The 22,173-nt window shown below is 27.4% G+C and overlaps 3 protein-coding genes across 5 annotated transcripts; 2 read left to right on the top strand and 1 right to left on the bottom strand.

The window, feature by feature from the left end:
* The first annotated feature begins 2,496 nt into the window (after window positions 1–2,496).
* tsl (membrane-attack complex domain containing protein torso-like) lies at window positions 2,497–16,877 on the top strand. Its single transcript, XM_015524998.2, has 5 exons — window positions 2,497–2,645; window positions 14,447–14,681; window positions 14,809–14,993; window positions 15,310–15,542; window positions 16,457–16,877. The coding sequence occupies exons 1-5, from the start codon at window positions 2,642–2,644 to the stop codon at window positions 16,850–16,852; spliced, it is 1,053 nt and encodes a 350-aa protein (XP_015380484.1). The 5' UTR covers window positions 2,497–2,641; the 3' UTR covers window positions 16,853–16,877.
* LOC149055853 (uncharacterized) lies at window positions 7,861–9,744 on the top strand. The gene is made up of 2 exons (XM_089226208.1): window positions 7,861–8,561; window positions 8,642–9,744. Exon 1 carries the CDS (start codon window positions 7,902–7,904, stop codon window positions 8,262–8,264), a length of 363 nt encoding a protein of 120 aa, XP_089082334.1. The 5' UTR covers window positions 7,861–7,901; the 3' UTR covers window positions 8,265–8,561; window positions 8,642–9,744.
* LOC107174132 (zinc finger and BTB domain-containing protein 41-like) lies at window positions 13,704–21,971 on the bottom strand. Of its 3 annotated transcripts, none has more exons than XM_089226207.1 (4): window positions 21,704–21,971; window positions 20,183–20,560; window positions 19,828–20,016; window positions 13,704–13,759 (listed from the first exon to the last, which is right to left on the bottom strand). In XM_089226207.1, exons 1-4 carry the CDS (start codon window positions 21,717–21,719, stop codon window positions 13,719–13,721), a joined length of 624 nt encoding a protein of 207 aa, XP_089082333.1. In that variant the 5' UTR covers window positions 21,720–21,971; the 3' UTR covers window positions 13,704–13,718. The 3 variants fall into 3 exon arrangements, with proteins under 3 accessions (XP_089082333.1, XP_015380462.2, XP_015380454.2); XM_015524976.2 differs by lacking the exon at window positions 13,704–13,759 and adding an exon at window positions 17,058–18,196 and having other exon boundaries at window positions 21,704–21,970; XM_015524968.2 differs by lacking the exon at window positions 13,704–13,759 and having other exon boundaries at window positions 17,058–20,016; window positions 21,704–21,969.
* Between the last annotated feature and the right edge of the window lie 202 nt (window positions 21,972–22,173).

Below are 22,173 nucleotides of genomic sequence, written 5' to 3'. Positions count from 1 at the left end.
AATTGTATTCAATTTTTTTAATTAAATAATACATGGTAGATACTCTGATACTCAATATACTCCAAAAATTAACTAAAAATTATAGTATTGTGTTTGAACAATAGTTTAAGTTGAACATAATATCAGAGAACGTGTGTGACTATTAACTATTAAGTAAGGAACTATACATTTAATATTAGGTATCTATATTGTATATAGTATATACTATATAGACTGCACATATAGTTCTAAGTTCTTCGACCTTAAGGTCAAATCTATTTTTTTAAATACTTAAATATTTTTTACGTTAATACTAGGTGTTGCGAATTATTAATGTAAAATAAAAACTTATAATTATAATAATCCTGATCTTAAGGTTATCGAATTTTCTAACTATAACATTATTTATTGTACTAATAGATCATCATTCATCATTATTCTTAATAATGTATAATTATTTGATTAATTAAATTAAAAACGAATATCCCAATAATAATAATTATTTTATTTTATTTTATAAATTAAAATTATATACGTAGAAATGATAAGCGATGTGCGTCTTTTATTATGCAATAGTATAATACAAGTTGAAATAGATATTTTAAGCTAACAATGTTATTGATTTATGGATTATAAAAAAAATAAAAAATAGATGATAATCTCCTAGATCATTCCTTGAATTCTATTCGCAGAAAGTGTTCAATAATGGAGTATATGGGTCATCCTTATGGCGCTGTAAGAAGTTTGGCAATCATTTACATGTATTATGTTAAAATATTTTTATGTGGGTCACCAACGATGAACCTAATCTCATTGTATTAGGAAATGAAAAAAACTAGTAATACAACATTGCAACTATATATTTTTTAAATTAAATAACTCTGTTATAGTACTATACTAAACTACATAAGATCTGGTACTTGCTAGTATATTGCGTGAATTCATCAACACATTATGCGTTGTATTTTTAATCATATACTCATATATATGTTATTGTGGTAGAAATAGACAAATATTGTTCTAAAATGTTCACTAAATGATGTTGACATTATATATTATGATATCAACATGTTTGATATTTTAACATTTTTGGGTTATAAGTATAACGGTAATATTATAATGTTGTAGTAATTATTAAAACTGGTATTTTTCCTGTTTTTCCTGTTTTTATTTAATTAAATATATATCCTTAAGATTTTAAGACCTTTATATTGAATGAAACTTTGTAAGATTTCGCATTACGTTACTCGTATCACTATACGACCACTCCTATACCTATAGTTAATGATTTTTGATTTTAAGCGAACTAATGAATGAATTGGTTTACGCTGATGTGTGTGTGTGTGTGTGTGAATGCGTGCACGTGCGTCTTTTTGTATCTATAATCTATATAGTCATCACGTTTTGGAGCAAAAAAAAATATTCCAATGCTCAATATCAAGGGCGATTTCTGATAAGAAATGTACCAAATCTTATGTTAATAAATTGTAAAATCCATGCAAAAAACAGCGAGAAAATAGGAATCTTAAGAGGACGCCACACCCTCATGTGTTGCCACCGTCTTACAAACGTATAACATAGCAAAATCTGTTTATAGCGTGGGACAACTTTTCTCCCTCAATATTTATAAAAGAATTTTCAAAATTTCACAACGCGTAGGTAAGAACTTTATCTGTGTCATAGCGTCGTTATTTTTTTGATAGCACAAACCAATGATTTTAAGTAATTTAATGAAAAAATAAAAAATAAATGTATTTTCTTAAGCTTATAACTTTAATTATATTTATGTTATCAAAAAAATATCGACGCTATGACACAGATAAAGTTCATACATATGCGTTGTGAAATTTTGGTAATTCTACTATAAATACAAAGGGGGTAAAGTTGTCCCGCGCTAAACAGATTTTGCTATGTTATACGTTTGTAAGACGGAGACAACACATGCGGGTGTGGCGTCCTCTTAACACAATTCCAGGTGTTGTTGACAAAAAAACGTTTTATACTATTCATAAATTAGACTTAAGATTTAAGATTTTCACCAAGTATTTGTATGACCATTTCTATAGACATAGTATAATTTTCTTACTACCATATCTCGTTTTAGGTCATTTATAGACACTTAAATTCCAAAATTTGAAAAATAATAATATGATACTCAAACGAACTATAACGATTTTTCCTCTAACAATTTTAGATATTTTGTTATAAACATAAGAAAAATTATTAACTGCAATGTAGATAGTTGTGAAATATTTCTAAATTACTTAGGTATATTATCATTGCCTGTTTGCCTACACACAACGACATTACCAAAATATTTTGATTAATTAGCTATTTATACAATAACATCACGAATAAATACCAAAATATGGTATGTCAGTATTGACGATATATGCATATAAATTATATTTATATACTAATGACGTCAGATCTAGGCCTTCATGCCCGGACATAGCGCGATACAAAAAAAAAAGAAATAACTAATCACTCTAAGAATTAGAGATTAACTCAGTATGACAGTATCCACTCTGCACTCCTCTTTGCACTCAGTATCGTTTTTATTTTTGTATATACCTAATGATTTATAACATTGAAATCAAATTTAACACTTTAATTATAGTGATCTAATCAACAACGAGATACACTCGAAAACTACTACAAAATGAGTGAGTCCCTAAGTTTTTTTAATGAAATCTTAAATTTGAATAGAAAACTTGACATGAATAATCAAGGTTAATGTTTATTAATATTTAAAATAATGAACAATTTTATGATGACTATATTTAAAATTTAAATGTCTGAATAGTCTTGACATAAAAATATTTGAAAAAAATTGTTTTTACTATAAACATTCAAAATTTAAATTATACATCATCTTTTTACTTTCATTGCATAATAATTTTTTATTTATTTTTATTTTTAATAGAATATTTAATTTTGGAATCAAGGTATAACATTATATGATACAAGGTTATATTCATGCGTATATTTGTACTTCTTGCTATTTTCGATACATTTTGAAATTATAAAAGTGATGTTCTATGATTGTAATAATTTAATTATTATATAATAATTAATAACATATCAGTCTTGCATTGAGTTGAGCAAAGCGAGACGACAAGTCCTTAACACTCATCTTGGAATATTCTATATAATATGCTAATTTTTTTATTGAAATTATCCACTGCTTATATATTATAAATTCCTATAATTAAACGACTAATAAATTAAATATATCTAAAATATGTTAATTAAATGTAGGATTAAATATAAAAACCTGTGTTGTTGAAGCCTTTTCATCTAATAGAAAAAAAACATTTAATACTTCACACCTTAAACGATCTATATTAAAATACTGTTGTTTTACATATTTATGAAATTATACTTGCCCTCATTTTACCCGTCAAATACGTAATATTTAATTAGTCGTTTACTCTATGTATAAGCCATTAGGTGTAATAATTAGAGCCTTAAAAAGGTGACTAATCTATCTCAATCGTTTTCAATTATATACATAATAGACAAATTTGGTTGTACCTATATTTATATATTGAATAAATCCAAAAATTTAAACGGCCAATAACTCCTACTCACTGAAAAACATAATTTTTTTAATCCAAGTTTCGCCTGTACCTCTATTAGTTGTATAACCTATACGTCTAATATATGTATACCTAATTAAATTTAACTGTTCCATATACTGCTTCAACTATATAATATTGACTAGGTAAGTGCGCTATATTATGTATAAATTATTTACGATACTTCATTTTCACACATAATTAACTTCAGTCTACTACATTATATATATATATAATATGTATTAACCAGTAACCAGTAGCATATTGACTATCTATACCTATATTGCACATATTGTTTATATAAATACATAAAATATTATACATATCATACGGCGATCATTGCAGTAGGACCTATGTCGCGCTGCGCATGGATAAGTACCAATTATAGGTAGGTAGGTGTAATATTTCGATATTGATGCTTGACACGGTATCTGGTTAACCGAGTTGGCGTATATTTTGGTAACGCGGCGTATATATACGAAGGTCATCTAAAACACTGTGCACTTCGAGTTGCAGGTAGGTATTAATGTACTATGTATATATACATTATTGTTAGTTTTTTCACGTATTTTATGCTGCAGTCTGCAGTATTACGTATGATGCATCGATATACCTATAAGTATAGCTTGGTAGATGACCAGTTATAATATGCATAGATAGCTAGGTACAGCGTGTTTACGAGTTATGTAGGTACTCATTAATTTAAGACGAAGGTTTGAAAAGATATGTGTTCTGTATCAAAAAAGAAAATATATAATATCCCTATACAAAATGTACATTTTTAGATATAAAAATATATATACGGTAAACCAACAAAAAATTAAAAAAGGCTGAGTAAAAAAGACAGGTATACATATAATTAAGGAAAAGGAAAAATACGATGTGATGTTGCACAATCAAACGTTCCAATTAGTGTTAATATAAATCAGATCTGCAACTGTAAATGATTTACTTGACGAAATAAATCATTATAATATAATATTAATTATTATGTATGTTGTTTTTGTATGAATAATAATTTCGATTTTTTTTATATAAGTAATGACTTTTTTTACTGTTAAAACCGACAGCAGAGGAGGCTCCATGTGAACAATACTACTTCTCTAATACTGTCATCGTTTATTAATGTTTACACCATACACTAGCTGATACAGGCTACAGTCATATACTCAATACATATGTTAATTATAATGACTTAGTAATTATAGTTATTGATTTTTTTTTTTTTTTGATAAATTATTTTAAATATTTTTATATATATGTACTGGACTTTTTTACTACTGGATTTTTTTTACCTCGATTCAATATATATCTAGCCCCTGGGTTGACAAATTCAAAATTCGTATATAATCTAATGTGTTATGTAACCCGTAAAGATTGGATAAACTGTAAACGCCTAGTCTAGTTTTAAGAAAAGAAACTTAATATACGTTATAAAATATGACCGATATGCAAATTTTTTCTTAATCGCATTATATGGAGCCTTGATTGATTATTGAACGATTAGCTATGAGCACGCATCGCTTATTAATTATTTAGGTACGTGGGCAATGCAGTTATGTATGATGTGTACAATGTATAGAAGTACCTAAGTACGTACATTGGTTTATAATATAGTTGTATATTATTATGTTTAATAAGAACCACTGAATGTCTACATGTGTAAATATAGTATATTATATAAGTATGAGACGTAATGCACGATATTTAGGAGTGTTATACAGATAAACATTTAAAAAATGTTTTTGGTAAGTAGTTAGTTGAAAAAACGTGCTAATGTTATTCATAGATATTATTCTTGTACAGGTTACGATAAACCTAATTTTGTTTACACTCTGAACGAAAAATACCAAGAGATGTATTCAACAATTTTAAATACATACATATTATGTAAATATGAATATAGAGGTCAATAATTCGAGTATTCGACTCAATATATTATAATAACCAGTTATTACTAACCAGCGCATACACTGCATGGGTTGTAAGTACTCGAGTACATGAACAACATTTCCGGGAAGGGGTGGCAAAATATAGAACCTAAAGTGGTAAACTATATCAAAGCAAACATTCCCTTTAAACATGCCATATCGTTTATACTATTTAAGGCAGGGATCAAGGCATTCCTTCGAGTAATCGAAAATTCGACTATAGAGGTTCCATTGTATAATAGTATATATGTGTATTATTAAACCATAGAAAAACTCGAGAAAAAAATGGACAAAATACGACATAATATTTTATGTTATATATAAAATAATGTATAACAATGATTGCTTTTCGATCTAACCTAACCTAATGTACCTATGTATTGTTTTTAAAACAAAATACTTTTGTGAGGAATTCAATGCGTAATTCGACTGTTATCTATTATACATATCATATGACCACACATATGTCGGATATGTGTATATGTATATAATTTTAAAATGTTTTCGATATAAACATGTCGTATACAAAAGAAGATTTTAATTGGTGATCGAGTTAACTGGTGAGTGGTATAACTAGTGATATTTTCGTTTCGTGAAAACATAATATTATCTACTTATCGATTTCAGTATGTCACGATCGGGCGGTCAAATAATCCAAGACGTACCCGTCCAGGCGTGTCACTGCGCGGGTAGGTACCTATCTACAATAACAATATAATAGTTCGGCATTACGTCACTACAAAACGCCACTGCGACTGCGCTCAATCGTAATATATAGTAATAAAATTATTGTCAGACTATATACCTAATCTATACCTGACAAACCAATAGGTATATAACGTAGTCAACATAATATACTAGATACCTACGCTATTCGGCCCGTATCGATGAACTTTTCTGGGCGTAAGTACGTTGTTATTACTTCATTAGTTCCGCAACGCTCGCCTGTGATAATAATAATAATAATAATATACATAACTGCGGGCTGCGGAGTCGACAGGTCCGGGTCTCCGGGATATTGTTAGCTGGTTTGTGACGGTTAAATACTCATGGTATAATGGCTGATAAATATACAACACATATATATATTATATACCTCTAAATTATACCTTCAACTATATAATATACTAGCTAGCATTTATTATATAGATACGCGATGTATATACAGCGCGTTTTTGGTGCAATTACAATTATATATAAGTAATAATATAATATTGTGTTTAGGTGTTATGTGTAGTGAGTGTATAATTTAATGGTTGTATATACACTGCAGGCTGATTCTTCAAGTATGCTCATCCCAGTTTTTTAATTTAATAAATCAGAATTTAATATTTAAGTTCTGATATTTGGAATTTTTAAGCACCCCACTTGAAAACCAAATTTAGTATTTACTGTATTTGCTGAGGGTAAACGGTCACTTTGTACGTTCCATTGTTTAAAGTGCACATCACTTAGTACGGTATGGTAAAACTTTAGAATGCTGCAGAACGCGGACAGTTTGTACTGTTGTGTACATAAAGTATATATTAATGTATATAGTTATACATAAGTGTTAAGTATATAATATAATGTAAATTATTAAAATGTAAAAATTAAATATAAAAAAATGTAAATTTGTTAAAAACTTTATAAAATACAGTATATTATAGTGATATTACTATTAGTCAAAATAATAAAATTAAAAGTATGTAGGTATACTTAAGTAGCCTAGTATGTACTTATTGGTTCAATACGATTTGTAGACATTTTTCCTATACACGTAGTGATAGAACATTTCCAACGTATATCGTTTAAATTTTTTCTAAATATTGTATAAAACCACCTTTAAAAAGTTTTGGTCTTAATTTAGTAGATTGCTTTGTTGTTGCCATCGTGACGATTTGACAGTCGTCGTCTTATAGTGAAATGCAGTTCAACGATAAATACAACGATAATTTGGTTAACTTCGATATCGAGCTTGGGAAATATATGTATACATAGAATGTATAAGATACTTAAATTTACCAGATAATATTTAAAATTAATAACATTTTTAATAAAATTGTATATAATATATACATTTGTATATACTCTAATACTTTACATATATAATAGTACAAAGTGTCCGCGTTTCGCACTTTTAATGCTCGACCATACAAAATGACCTAGAACCTATTTACTGAGATAGTTCCTCTCGGCTCTCAGTGAAGCCTATTTATCTTTCGATATCAAAATATAAGTATCTATCTACTTAAATTAAATATTTACAATTATCTACAAAAATTTTATACCGTGCATTTTATACTGAAGCGCTGTCGTTTTATGGCGATACTAACTTTTTTATTTCAAATAAGAACTTATACTTGTTTTAATAATTTACTGTAATATAATATTATGCAGATGACTTTTTTGAGAATTTTGATGTATCGAAATGAAAAATTGGACGAGTATAACTCGTATAACTAAAGATAAGTCTTTAAAAATGGTTTTACAAAAATATAAGATAGATGACATTGAATCTAGTATTAGTTGGTACTCCATCAATCTTTATACGAGTTATAAAATGTTGATTATAGATATTACTATTAATCACTATAATTTTAAAACCATCATATCTTTCAAACCTATTATCATTGACCTATTATCCTTAGACCTCAGCACCAACACAAAGTTAAATAATCGAAAAGCTGCTCGTTTGAATTTCTATATTTGGATGAGTATATCAACGTTTTCAAAAGAGTCATTAGCTCCAGAACTTACAGCAAAATTGGTCGTTCTCATTTGGATAGAATAAGTTGGTATCGCCACGGGACATTCCCTATAAATAGTATACAAATTCTAAGTATTTGAAAATCTGATCTTAAATAAACTTAAAAATGTATAAATTAATTTGTTATTAGGGAAAAAAATGCGGTGTTCAACGTGTTTATCTATATACAATTTGGTATCTACCTATTATTGAACTGTGAATCACAAAAGAAAGTCATAGGAAAGAAGTCCGAAGCATAAACATCAGTACTTAGTAGATAAATCATTAATTTCAAACCTAAAGAGTCCGGAATAATAAATTATAATATGCATATACCTATAAGTATTAATATATATAACAATATTTAAAATGAATAGTTGGAACTTTGATTATAAATCGCATCGTATTCTTCCTTTTACCAGTTTACCTAATTATATATACCAAACTTTTTCACCACGGACTTGTAAAGTTGTGAACCACAGACATTTTTTTGGGAGTCTACCTTGAACTGCGATAAACATGCGTCAGTGGTCAGTCACTCAGTCGGATCATTATCGAACGCGTAATAATTCGTTTTAATTTCAGTGTCAAATCCATCTCTATACATCAGGTAGGTATATTATATACATTAACAACTAACAGTGTGTACCTACCGCGATTACCACGGGCTTACATTATACATGCGATTAACTCTCCGGAATTCCGATACAATTACTATACGATACTATTGTGTGTATAAATGTTTATATATATATATATATACAATATAGGTTTCCGCATGCATATAATATATATTAAATTTATTTGAGACAAAGAAAACTACTCGAGTTTGTGGTTCATGATGGTCGTCATTGCCTATATTGGCTATACATATATATATTTATTTATTTACGTATATACAAGCATGCATACTCTTGTGGGTATAATATGTCTGTGCATATAATATAGTATAAAGAGCGTAACATAAGTGCATGGCACTTTTTATTGAGATCAAATCTGAGAATTTTTTATCCGTCGAAGGACACCCAGACCAGCCACCGCGGAGGTGAGATCAACAAATTGTTTTTATTTGTTCGTTATAAACATATACGGACAATTTTCCCCTTAGGCGACGTCTTATATTTTTATAAAAAACACAGACACACATCATTGTTATACTTTATGGCATATGCATTATATATGTGAACACGTTATATTATATAGATCGGGCAGTCGTTTTTTTTTTTTTTTGTACCTACAACTCGCGCGTTTTGTGTGTAAAACAATCCGAATATAATGACGATAATAATATGCTCTTTTTTCTTTTACTTTTTTTGCAATAACTTGAAGGCTATAACGTCGTCCAGTTTCTGCTGCGTGATGGGTAGGAGATTTCACGATTTTTTTCAATGTTAAATTACGTACCTACCATTATAATATTATAGTAGGTATAACTATAGGTAGGTGCCATAATAATAAATAACGTTTCGAAATCGCGCAAGGGACTTATTGTGATGACGACGCAGCAGATTTCCATCTTTATAATATATTATATAGGTACGTATTATTATACAAATTATAATATTAAATAGGTATAATAAATATCTGTCGTCCAGCGTGTTTATATACACATACAAAGTACTATAACAATAATACTATTATTACGAATATTACGAGTCGACAAAATTACTTGGGTAGGTATACCAAAATTAAGTAGACGGTATGCGTGGGCCGGCCAGACATTTAGGACGTTAGTGTAGGTACGATACTTATAAGTTATAATATCCTTTTTTTTTTCGTCGACGACCTGTTGATCGTTGATGTACACAATAGATAAGAGTATAAGACTCATTGCATGTAATATAAATTGTATCGTCTACTTACAACCCAAAAAGAATGGTCGAAAATACGCTCGCGTTCGTATATAATTAAATACGATTAGATAATATTTAATCATAACGGTAGCGTATATATATATATATATATATATATATAAATATATAAAACAAGCCTAATAACTGTTATTATATGTAATTTATATAGGTACAATAATGTTTTATAGGATATTAAAAGTAAAACATCCGTAACAGTCACGGAAATGTTTCAATAATAATGTTTCTTTTTCGCGGAAAATGTACCACCATATTTATTATTCTTTATTATGTAGATAAACCTATGAGGCTATGAACCGGAATTGAATAAGGACGCGGACAAACAAAATCGGAACTACAGCATTACCGAAAACATTTTGCAAAATCTCGTCTGGACGTTTATAGTTTCGTGAACTGCATTTCGATGCAAATTTCAAGTTACACGGTAATCCTAGTATAACACTGTATAAATAATTGATATACGATGCAGGTCGAATGTTACAGACTGCAGACCCAACATAGTACACAGTCGTATTATTCATCCGTATACACACCATCATCATCATTATTATTATTATACTCTGAAATTTGCACTGCTCTTAAGTACCCTTCAAAATAATTTCTTTTATAATCTCGATGTCGATGTCTTTTAAAGATATTGACGAATTTTATGCAACGCTACCGACAAATAATTCGTATAGTCTTCGGAAAGGTTTTTTTTAATAAAGATGCATAGGTCATGATGTATACTGGAATCATACTCCATCATATTGCATCATGAAAACTTTATTTATTTTTTTCTCTACGAAGAATCGTGAGCGTGGTAGTGGTATTTTTATTTTTATAATTTTGATTCATTAGACCGAAGATTGAATAATGAACGACCGCAATATATAATACATAGATAATAATGCACGTTTTAAAATTATTTTATTAATTGTATATAGTTACCCATACAACCATAAATATGTCATCATTATTCAAAAATAGGTTGTGAAATTGTATAATTAGTGTAATATTACGTATGAACGATTTCAATAAGGTCGATTAGTCAAAAGAATAATATTTTAATTGTACTAACTCGTCGACCACCGAGTTGTACACAAAATACAACAATATAATTCAGCTATGGTAAATAGTAGGTCCAATAATTATAAGTGTTTTTTAGTATTGTAGTCGTATATTATATTGTCAGAAACATTATTATTATTTAATTTTTTTTAATTACGATATTGGAGGGTTCTATGAAACGCTGGACAGCAACTCTATTCTCATATTTACTTTATTTTCTACAAAGTTTATTTATATTTTATTTTGTAATCAATCATCTTAACCGTCTGATTAACTTCTTGTGCAACGTTTTGTTAGTTAAGTATTAGAATGTTTTATGTGTCAACACAATATGTGCATTTAATATTAAAACCTCTATAATCAATGAAATAATGTAACTTACAATGACGCACAGAGATATTTTAAGAGCACATGTAGTTTCAAAAAGTTAGTCGCTCACCCACCCAATTTTTTATTTATAAAAAATATTTTTCACTTATTTATAACTGTAGTTTAAGGAAATTAATTATTATAGACTATATAGTTTATGTTATAAATGTATAAACTTCCTTATGAAACCTGCAGTAATATATACCCACCTTCTCGAGAACACATGCAATATAGTTGCATTACTATTGCTAACCAGTCTGGGCGCCACTGGTAACTTATATATATATATATACAGGGTGTCTCACGATGATCTGACATATGCAATAACTTTTGTTACAATATTTAATATTTAAAAAAAAATTTTATTTTTATTTTTTAATACTGAAAATAAAAAACTTCAAAATTGATAAATATTTTTTTGGATACATTGGAAATAATTTATTTTTGAATCTGATTATAAGAAAAATTTTTATGGTAAAAATATTTATCTAAGTCAAGTAATTTATTTTTTAAAATTTTTTTAAAATTCAATATTTTTTGGTGAATTAATTTGGAACGTAATAACTTTTTAAAAAATATAATTTTTGAGAATTTTCTGATATGAATATATTACTTAAATTATTTAAAATCATATAATATCAACAATTTTTGTCATACGTTTAATAAGCATAATTTTTTTTCGGATCTTTCGCTATGACACCCATTATATATATTGCATTTAAAACTATTTCAATTCCTATATTTTGTTGAATATTCCATGTGATTATTATAATTTTGTGTAGACATATATAGGTACATTATACACATCGACGTATAAGACCAATTAGAAAAAAAATCAATAAGGGGTGATCAAAATATCATCACTCTTATACCTATTCTTTAAATAAATATAGTTTTAAGTACCTATATAATATTATTTATAAAAGAAATCCGTGATAATGATTTATACATATTGTTATTATATCCATCGGCATAATTTATATTAGCACGTATCATATAATAAGATTATGTTACATAGATCATACACTTACTTCGTGCTTAAATTTAGTTATACCTATATTACAATAAAATGAATATTTATTTAAAGCCCTAACTAAGGCTAAAGTTTATTCCCCGACATTTTTTTTTTTATAGTCTGGCGAATGGTGTGACTATCTATTTATAACAACTTTTTTTTGTATGATATTATATTTTTTTAAATGATACCTATAATATACGCAACGGAATGAGTATACTATAATAATGTTGTATATATGCATTGATTTTCTTTATGGGAAGTAATAAAATGGTAATGTTAAACTGTATGTGTGACGCAACAGTTCGACTAGTTTTTAACAAAATCTAGACAATTTTTTTAGTTTAGGTATGTGCAATTGTAAAATCTTGTCATATAAAATACCCTTGTTTTTTACTCAAGATATTCACTCATCTTCTTTCCCTCTCATCAAATATTATCACTATAGTGACTAGCCGTTATTGTTCATAAAGTCGTAAATCTATCCAAATAAGTTTTTCAATTTTGATGAGATTAGACACGCAATGACGCAATAATAATAATAAATGTGAAAGCATCAAAGCGGTTGCAAATAGTAACAAAATGCCTAACTTTCCAGTTTTGGATTTTTATAGTTATTATCATTTATATATTTTATTAATTTTTGTAAATTATGGTTCAACTAATGATAATCAATAATCATATACACATCAATAAATACATTCATTCATTGTAATTTTAATATTAACGATAATAATAATAATAATCGTAACATAAGTTAATTCATCACAGAACACAAATACAAATTTACATTACCTATACTTAATATATATTAAAATGTACCTGCATTATTAAACAAACCATAATATAGCAGGTACTTATATTGTTTTTTTTTTTGGAGATCAACATCGGTAATCGGTATAGAGGTGAATAAATATAATGTATAATTAAAATATGTACTACTATATATATATAGTATTAGGTACATACTTGTTGTTATAGAAAATAGTTGGTCTAGGTAGTATTATCTGTGTTTAATCATGCATGTCTCATATATACGTGTGTGTTGTGTATATTGTTTATCGTTTTTCGTTGTGTATGTAATTCTGTATACATTTACATTATTATTATTTATTATGTTATTTTGGTGCCAGATTATGTACATACCTAGTTTTGAATGTAGCCGATGTAGGTACATGATGGCGGTGTTAGATACTAGCAGAGTACGTACATATTTAGATAGACACGTATAGTACCTATGTAATAATGTATGTTATTATATATATCCATTACTTAGGTCATATATTAACTATCGACACTTAAATATACAAACAATGAAACATTAATAAATAATACAGTTTGAATCACGTTCGAGCTTACTACGAACAGAACATAAAACAGTATACTTTTACAGATTTGAAATATACATTTGTAATAAATATAATAACAGGACCGTTTTTATTATTAGTGTATAATAACATAATTCTTGCCTATTATTGATATCGAATTATACCTGTGTATATTATATAAAATCTATTATATTGATTTATAAACATCAAGTTCATTCCATAATTTTGGTGGCATACCATTGTAAAAAGAGGACAACTTATCGCCAGGCTACATTTTATTTTATTCTCCAGAACTTCCAAAATAGTATAGTTTTTTATAATCTAAAATTATCAATATTTTGTTATCCTATACGATTATGACAATTTAATAATTTGAGTGTTGAAAAACGATATTTATAGTACAGCTCGCTCAAAATATGTACGTGTACTTATCCTTATATTATATTCGCGTACCGGTGTTTAATATTAAAAATGCAATCAAAATAAAACAAAAAATTACTTTTGTCCGTTGCATGCAGCATGATACCATCGCAAACCTTTATGTCGCAACAATGATTATACAAATTTAATATAATGTGTATTGTCATTTTACAGGTCAAGCGATGGGCCTCGATGGGGCCAAGGCGTTAATGGTTTTTATTCTTTACGCATTGAGGTTTCAACAAAAGGCTCAAGCGGACATCAAAGTGGGCAACGCGATAAACGTGTTCAATCGTTATGGATACTTTAGCATAAGTATGAGAGTAGTCCCCAGAAATGACACCGATCATTCGTGGATATTCAGAGAACCCACAGTCGACGTGTTTACGAATCTGCCGGAAAAACAAAGGTAGGTAAATATTAAATAGGTATGGAATAAATACTGTAATTGCGCATATATATATACCATGCGAATACATGATATTAAAAATCTAATTGTATCCAAATCTAAAAGAAAAAAAATGTATGTTTATTAGCCTCAAAAGAAGCATTGGAAGTGGTGGAGGTCAAGTCTTCCAAGGGGACTTCCACATGGAATTTTGTGATAACGTAAAACAATTATTACAAGCTTACTTCAGAGATTTTTCCGTAGAGAGGCTGGACAAGCCGTGGCAGGCGTTTACGGGAAGTTGGTCGAAATTCACGTTGGCCAGAAATTTAGGTTTGTTAAATAATAGGTACACATTTATATTATTGCTCATATCACATATGCCATAGAATTGCATAGATAAGTCGAAAACGTTAACCTATCACCTAAAATGTAGGTATATTACTGCAATTACATACATTTAAGTCCTATTAAGACCGTCCTAAATGGTGTATAATGTGATATAATGCTTATACGTTTTTGGTCGTGCATGAATAGGTTCCAAAAACTTAATTGATCTGGTTTATTTCGAAACAATGCACTACCTTCATGTATTATTATTAATTATTTACCTATACTAACCATCGTTATATATAATATTTCAATGCAGGTTTAGACGTGTCTTATGTAACCGGCGATCATTGTTATGTTCTCGTCAGGGTGGCTAGGCATAGGGAGACTGCCGATTTAGAAATGGATATGGAGAGCACCGACCTTCACGAGCCAGTGGCCAAACAGGTGGCCTCTGTTAATGTCGGCGATAGTTTGTCGGTCATTGAATTCGTCAGGAGTTTTGGATCTCATTACGTGACGTCATATGTCACGGGCAATTCTCTCTATCAGGCAAGTGCCCATTGTTTTACGTACTTACTGCAGTTAATCCATTGGCAATTAAAGTCCTAACATAGCTATATAGTTTATTACGATATAATGACACGCGATAGTACGACACTATACATTGGTCGTAAAACTATTGCTCAAGAAAGCTTATTATTATATCTGCAGAAAATAAAGGCACCAATTACCTACTAGCAATCAGATTCGATTTAGTTATCTGAACACTGGAGAGATATTGCATGTTATTTTACACGATTCTTTTTCCATTTCCGATCAAATAAATGTCGATGATTTAACATAATACAATCAAAATTTCAAAAAAGTTTGCTGATTACTGCTCTAGAATATTTTGAAGTTTAAACTTTTTTTTAAAATTGTTTTTAATAATTCTATTCAAAACACATGAGCTTCTACCAAGAAATATCATAAATAATATGAAATATTCTAATAATTTAAATTTTAAATTTTAATCATTCAAGACATGATAAGTTTTATATCGTGTGTTTTATGAAAATAATTATGTTATTGTAATTTATACTTAGTAATCTAAGTAGGTAGTAAAAACATTTTATTCTACACTAACTGACTTAATAGGAATATATATTATAAAGTACGAAATATAAAAAATAAATTTAAATGCTACCTACATATTAAAGGTATATTTACAGGCTCAGGGGAGGAACAATATCCCTTAAGTGTTTCATATTATTATATATTTGCATTTAACTTAATATGTAAACAAATTATACTACAATTATTATACACGAAACTAACCTCATATTATGGGGATATTTATGAGTACCCATGTGGTTTAATTTGTTTGTGATTCCTCTTCCTCCACTTTTAGAATTTTCAAATAATTCACTTATATCTATATAATACCTATGGTACTTAATATTTAATTTGTATTGACCATTTAGGTGTATGTATACGCTCCAAATGCTTACAAAGTAATCAAAGAACGTTTAAAAACAAAAGGTGTGTCACAGATCTCTAATCAAGAGTTGATTGGATACTTCTCACCGTGGTATGCAGAGCATGTGGGTAAAATACAATCAGCTAGTGGTAATGCAACTGTTGAAAATTGGGCGCACCAAAGACTAAGAGTGAAATTTTTTGTCTTTGGGTTTGCCTCCTTGCTGAAATTGCACGGAGACACGAAACTGTTAAGCGAACTGAATGGAATGTTAGGCAATGAAGCATTACTCAAGCTCGACTTAAAAACCTTGGCGCCGGCTTTTAAGGACATTCAAAAACGAGCTTGGTTCCACGAAGTAATGGATAATAATTTAAAACTATGGGAAGTTAATATGTAATAAAAATAATTCCTATAAAACACAATACTACAGTGTATTATTTATTATAGTAGTTTTAATAATTTGTTAATAAGGTAAGTATTCCACCTTTCGCTCAAATGCCAAATACTAAATGTACCTAAAATCATTACCTATATAAAATGCAATTTTAGTATGTTTTCTTGTTGAGCAACAAGAATTGTATTATAAATAATTATTTATCATATATGTTTTTAATAAAGTCTTTATTTATGTAAGTTACAAACAAATTATTGTCATTGTTTATTATTGAGTTACAAACAAAAATTATTGTCATTTGCATTTTATTGTCATACAGTATACTTAATAATATGTGGTAATTAATATTAAAAACTAAGACTAGATATGACTAGTAATAATTATAAAATAGGTACTTGAAATAAAAAATACATTTTTTTTACCTAGCATAAAAAAAAAATTAAATTAATATAAAATATTGTACAATAGTTTAAAATAACTAAAGAAAAGTACATGAAAAACTGTCCCTTAATAACTCTCATTTCCTCTCCATTATGGTATTACGAGTACATAAGTAACTATCGACTAACAATTTACCAACTGATATTTTACAATTATCAGTAGAAATCTACCATCTTTAGTGCTTGAATTGGTGAAAATATAGTTACAATGTTTGAATTTATTAATTTGTGTTTCTAATTATTTAATGACTTTTACTTAAGGAAATTTAAGTGTGCAAATTTTTTTAAAAGAAAAGAAGCTTCAACACATACTTTCCCCTCCAACTTAAGCACGAGAGCAGTTGCGTCATGAATTTTTTTTATGAAGAGACTATTTAAAATAAGTACCCACAATCTACCCAACAATTGTTTTTGTATTTATATGGATGGCCAACCCAAATTCATAAAAGTACATCAATTATAAACATGTCTATTATTAAGATACCCATCACCACTTTCACGTGAAATAAAAGTTTTAATAAATAGTTATTCATGCCGCCACTGCATTATAATAGGGATGTCTATCGAGTATTTACTAATCACAAAATGTATTTTTATACAATATTCAAATAATTAATTTGTTAACTGAGAATACTTAGGTACATCAACATAAGTTTTAATAAATAATAATAATAGTACCTAGGTAATAATAACTATACATTTTTTTATATAATTATTGGTATACTTATATATACGTATACATAAGCAGAGGCATGCCGTGGGGGGCTAGGGGGAAAACGCCCGAGGCGTATGGTTTAAAGGGGCGTCAAACATTTTTTTTATAATATTTTAAACTTTAAAAGGGCAAATATTTTTAATTTTGCCCTGGGTGCCAAATCTTAATGACATGTCTCTGTACGTAAGATACCTATAATTATTAATAATATAGTAATATTAATATACAGTAACTTTTTGTACCTTATATAGTATTATGTCATATAAATAGATTCTAGAAATCTACTATAAAACGTATATATTTAACTATTACAATATTACTGTATATAAATTATTTGTAATTCAATTATTTTATCAGATATACAAGACCATTACTGGGTTAATTTTTAAGTGGGACTGAGAAGAGTAAAATTTTTTTAAGACCCAAAGTTCACCAAGCTCTGATCTATAAGAATTCTCTTCAAGAGTTACAGAGAAAGAAAAAAAATGCAGGTGTTTAAACACTTAACCCTCTACCTCAGCGGTTCTCAACTTTACATTATTGGCGACCCTATGGTTGAGAACTGCTGCTCTGCTATAACCAGTATGGGGTATACTTAACGGGTATATAAAAAATAAGTTAATATTTTTAACGGCAAAGAATATAATAACTATAAATTGTACACATAAGTTAGGTTAGGTGAATGTATATATATAATATTATAATTGGTATACATAAATTAATTATGTATATAAATCTAAAAATAATTCATTCTTATAAGTTACACTAGCGTTTCTCTAACTGTAGGCCGTGAGAAGTTTTTTGATTTATATAGATTCCAAGAAATTATACCTACATTTAGTAAAGTGAAACCACGTGGGTTGCAAAAGATTTTTATTATTTGTGGGTGGGGGTGGGGAAATTTGAGTCATGATATTAAAAAGATTGAGAACCACTGAGTTATACATTTTAGAGTATAGAAAATAAAATTATAAAATATACTTTAAAATACATAGGAAAGTTATTGTTAGAGATCAGATTTTAATACATTTGCATTTTATTAGGTAATCTGGTTATTAAATAAGCGATTTGCAAACTTATCTTAATATTTTACAAGCCTATTAACCGATAATCAATTGAATAAATTTTCGTTCATCTCTATGTGTTTTTATTGTACTATAATATTATTTTGACAGCGCACAGTTTTTGAGTTTTTTGAAAAATAATTTTTCAATATTATTTTGTATATAAATCAGAGCTTTAGTTATTATTTTTAACTATAAATACTAAAATACTATTTTGAAGAAAATGTTCCTACTTTCTTATACAAGTAAAATAGGGTTCCTAGTTTAGATAATATAGTCTATATTAAATTTCTATGTAATGAAATATCTGAAATTGGACTAGGTTTTTAACAGTTACAAGCCCTAAATATTTAATTATTTAATCTGGTTTAGACAGTTCATTAAAAATAATATCTATTCAATCAATCATCATATTGAAAACATTAAAAAATTACTATTGATATAATATTAGGCATTACTAGTTTTAATATTATGTACTTGAATTCAAGATAGGTTGGTGATTTTTCATTTTAAAACTACCTATATACTTTTTTTTAAGACACATACAATAATGGTACTGTCCCATTTCATAAGAAAAAAGTTTAATTTATACCACAACCACAGAAATATGAAGATATAAATAAAATAAAAATATTACTCAAATTTATAATTTGTACAAATTTTAAATTCCTTGTGTAACAATTATTATTAACAGTAAATGGATTATTTTAAATTAAATAATATAAATTTATTGACTGTCATTATCTGACATAGACTTACTATGCTCCCTTTGGCACTCAAGTTCCTTCATTTTTAATTTTATTTCAGTAACATTGGCGTGTACATGATTCTCTAACTTTTTTGATTCATCTTCCGATACATTTTTATGAGCTCGAGCAAAATGTTTTTGGAGTAAAAAATTTCTTGTAAATGCTGCTTGGCATGAATTACATTTAAAGGGCCTTTCTCCTTTAAATATACAAATCATAATACATTTAATTAAAACAATTAGTAACAAAATTTATCTTTATTTTTTAAATGAAAATATAAATCTTCAACACGATTATTTTTCACAAACTAATTTTCTAGCAACATTTGAAATAAATAACTACACTAAGTAACATAAAATTAATACCTGTGTGAATGAGTAAATGTCTTTTAAGATCAGTTGTCCAACCAAATTTTTTACTGCATAAACTACATTCAAAAGTCTTGTCTTTTTCTTTATTTTTTTTAGTTACTTTTTTTGGTGGGTTAACTGGATTATCATTATTTTCTTCATATGTGGCTAAACAATATTTCCAAGGATTAAGAGTTTCACTCACTGTTAAATTTAATGGCTTAGAAGATCCATGATTGCTAGTTTCTACAAGTTTTTTTTTAGAAGCTGAACTACTTTCATTGTTATCGGCATCAACCAATTTTTCTTCACCAACGTGAGTAAAAAAATGTATTAATAATGAAGTAGCAGAATAAAAACATTTGTGGCAATCTGGGCATTTTTGAGAATAATCTGAAAATAAATAAATTGAATTGTTTAGAAAATTGAATTAATATTTAATAGAAATTAAGTGTTCATTTACAAAGTACAGTGTAACCTCAATAACTTAAACACCTATAAGTCAAATTTTTTATAACTGGAAGGAATTTCTTGGACTCCCAACTTATGTGCATAAATTCAATTTTTTATATAACTCAAATTTTTGAAAACTCTTTTATTTTTTTTGTGGGTTTGACCATTTGGGGCAATTTCAATTACAAGGTTCCACTGTATTTTAAAGTTTAAATTTAGTATTAGTAATAGAGAACTTTATACAAAAAGTTCAGGCATAAATGAAAATATGTCAGTCAATACTACATTTTAAATATATACTTCAGTACCTGTATGTAAACATAAGTACAAAAATTCCATGTTAAAAATCTAATGAGGCTTAACTTAAGATTAAAACATTTATAAGCTATATAAACATTTCATGAACATTGATAAAAAGAAAAATAATGGAATTCACAATCTCACTCCCACATGAAAATTGTATTTTTATTAGCAGCTTCTATATTGCTATGTTTATCATAAAACATAAATAGTATTGTAAAATAGCTTTATCTCATTTACAACCATTCTTATATATTTTTTAAGTTACTTGATACTTTTTTAGAAAAACAAAAATTTGATTAAACATCCAAGTAAGCCATTTACATTAAAAATTTGTATTTATACATTTTATATATTATCTTATTTTTAAAAATAGGTTTACTATAAATATTTGAAATTCTCATGTTTGAGATGTAAAATAATAAATACAACAGATAGTTGTAATAAATGCGCAGTTACAAATATCAGGAGAAAATAAGCCCTTCCAGAAAATGGAAGATTTTATACATTTATAAAAAAAAAAAATAAGGATCTTATAATACCAGAAAGGTTTCAAAAGAATCTGGTAGTTTGGTATGGACTTCAGTACCCCAAAACTTAAATACTATTCTTGCCTAGTAATAATGATAATATTTATGTAAAATATATATATTGATAGTATTTATAAAATTTTACATTAAACTATTGAAAATTCATAAAATATTGTCTTTTAACAGAAACAAATAGTTATAAAAATATAAAACATGATCAAAATAATTTTTTTATAATTTCATAACCATTTACCTGTATAAATATTCATCAGATAAATCAATTAAAAAACTTAATTGCACATTAGATTAAATTTATGAAAAAGTTTAAAACAATATTTACAAATATAACAAAATATCACTTGGAACAAAATAATATATTATGAAAACTATAAAGTTTTTTCAGTCTAAATCTATTGAACAAAATGGTGGGTAGGTACTTAATAATGGATTAATAATAATTTAATAGTTAAAAGGTATTAATAATAAGAACATTTATTAATTTCTAGAATAGAACAAAAAATATCTAACAAGTTTATGTTTATACTTAATACATTATCATAAAGTTTATGATAATATCGTTTTTACTTCAGTTATCTATAGACAATAATATATATATATATCTTTAGCACTCATAACGACATAAATCCTAAACAACATGTGTGTAAATATTTGGAATAAGTGACGTATCTACCGATATTATAAACTTGAATATAATATTACGAT

Source organism: Diuraphis noxia, unplaced genomic scaffold (genome assembly GCF_037042655.1).
Source record: "Diuraphis noxia isolate RWA-SAM2 unplaced genomic scaffold, SU_Dnox_SAM2 contig0004, whole genome shotgun sequence".
Taxonomy (NCBI): domain Eukaryota; kingdom Metazoa; phylum Arthropoda; class Insecta; order Hemiptera; family Aphididae; genus Diuraphis; species Diuraphis noxia.
The sequence above is the reverse complement of the archived record's forward strand: the minus strand, read 5'-3'. Positions and strand labels throughout refer to the sequence as shown.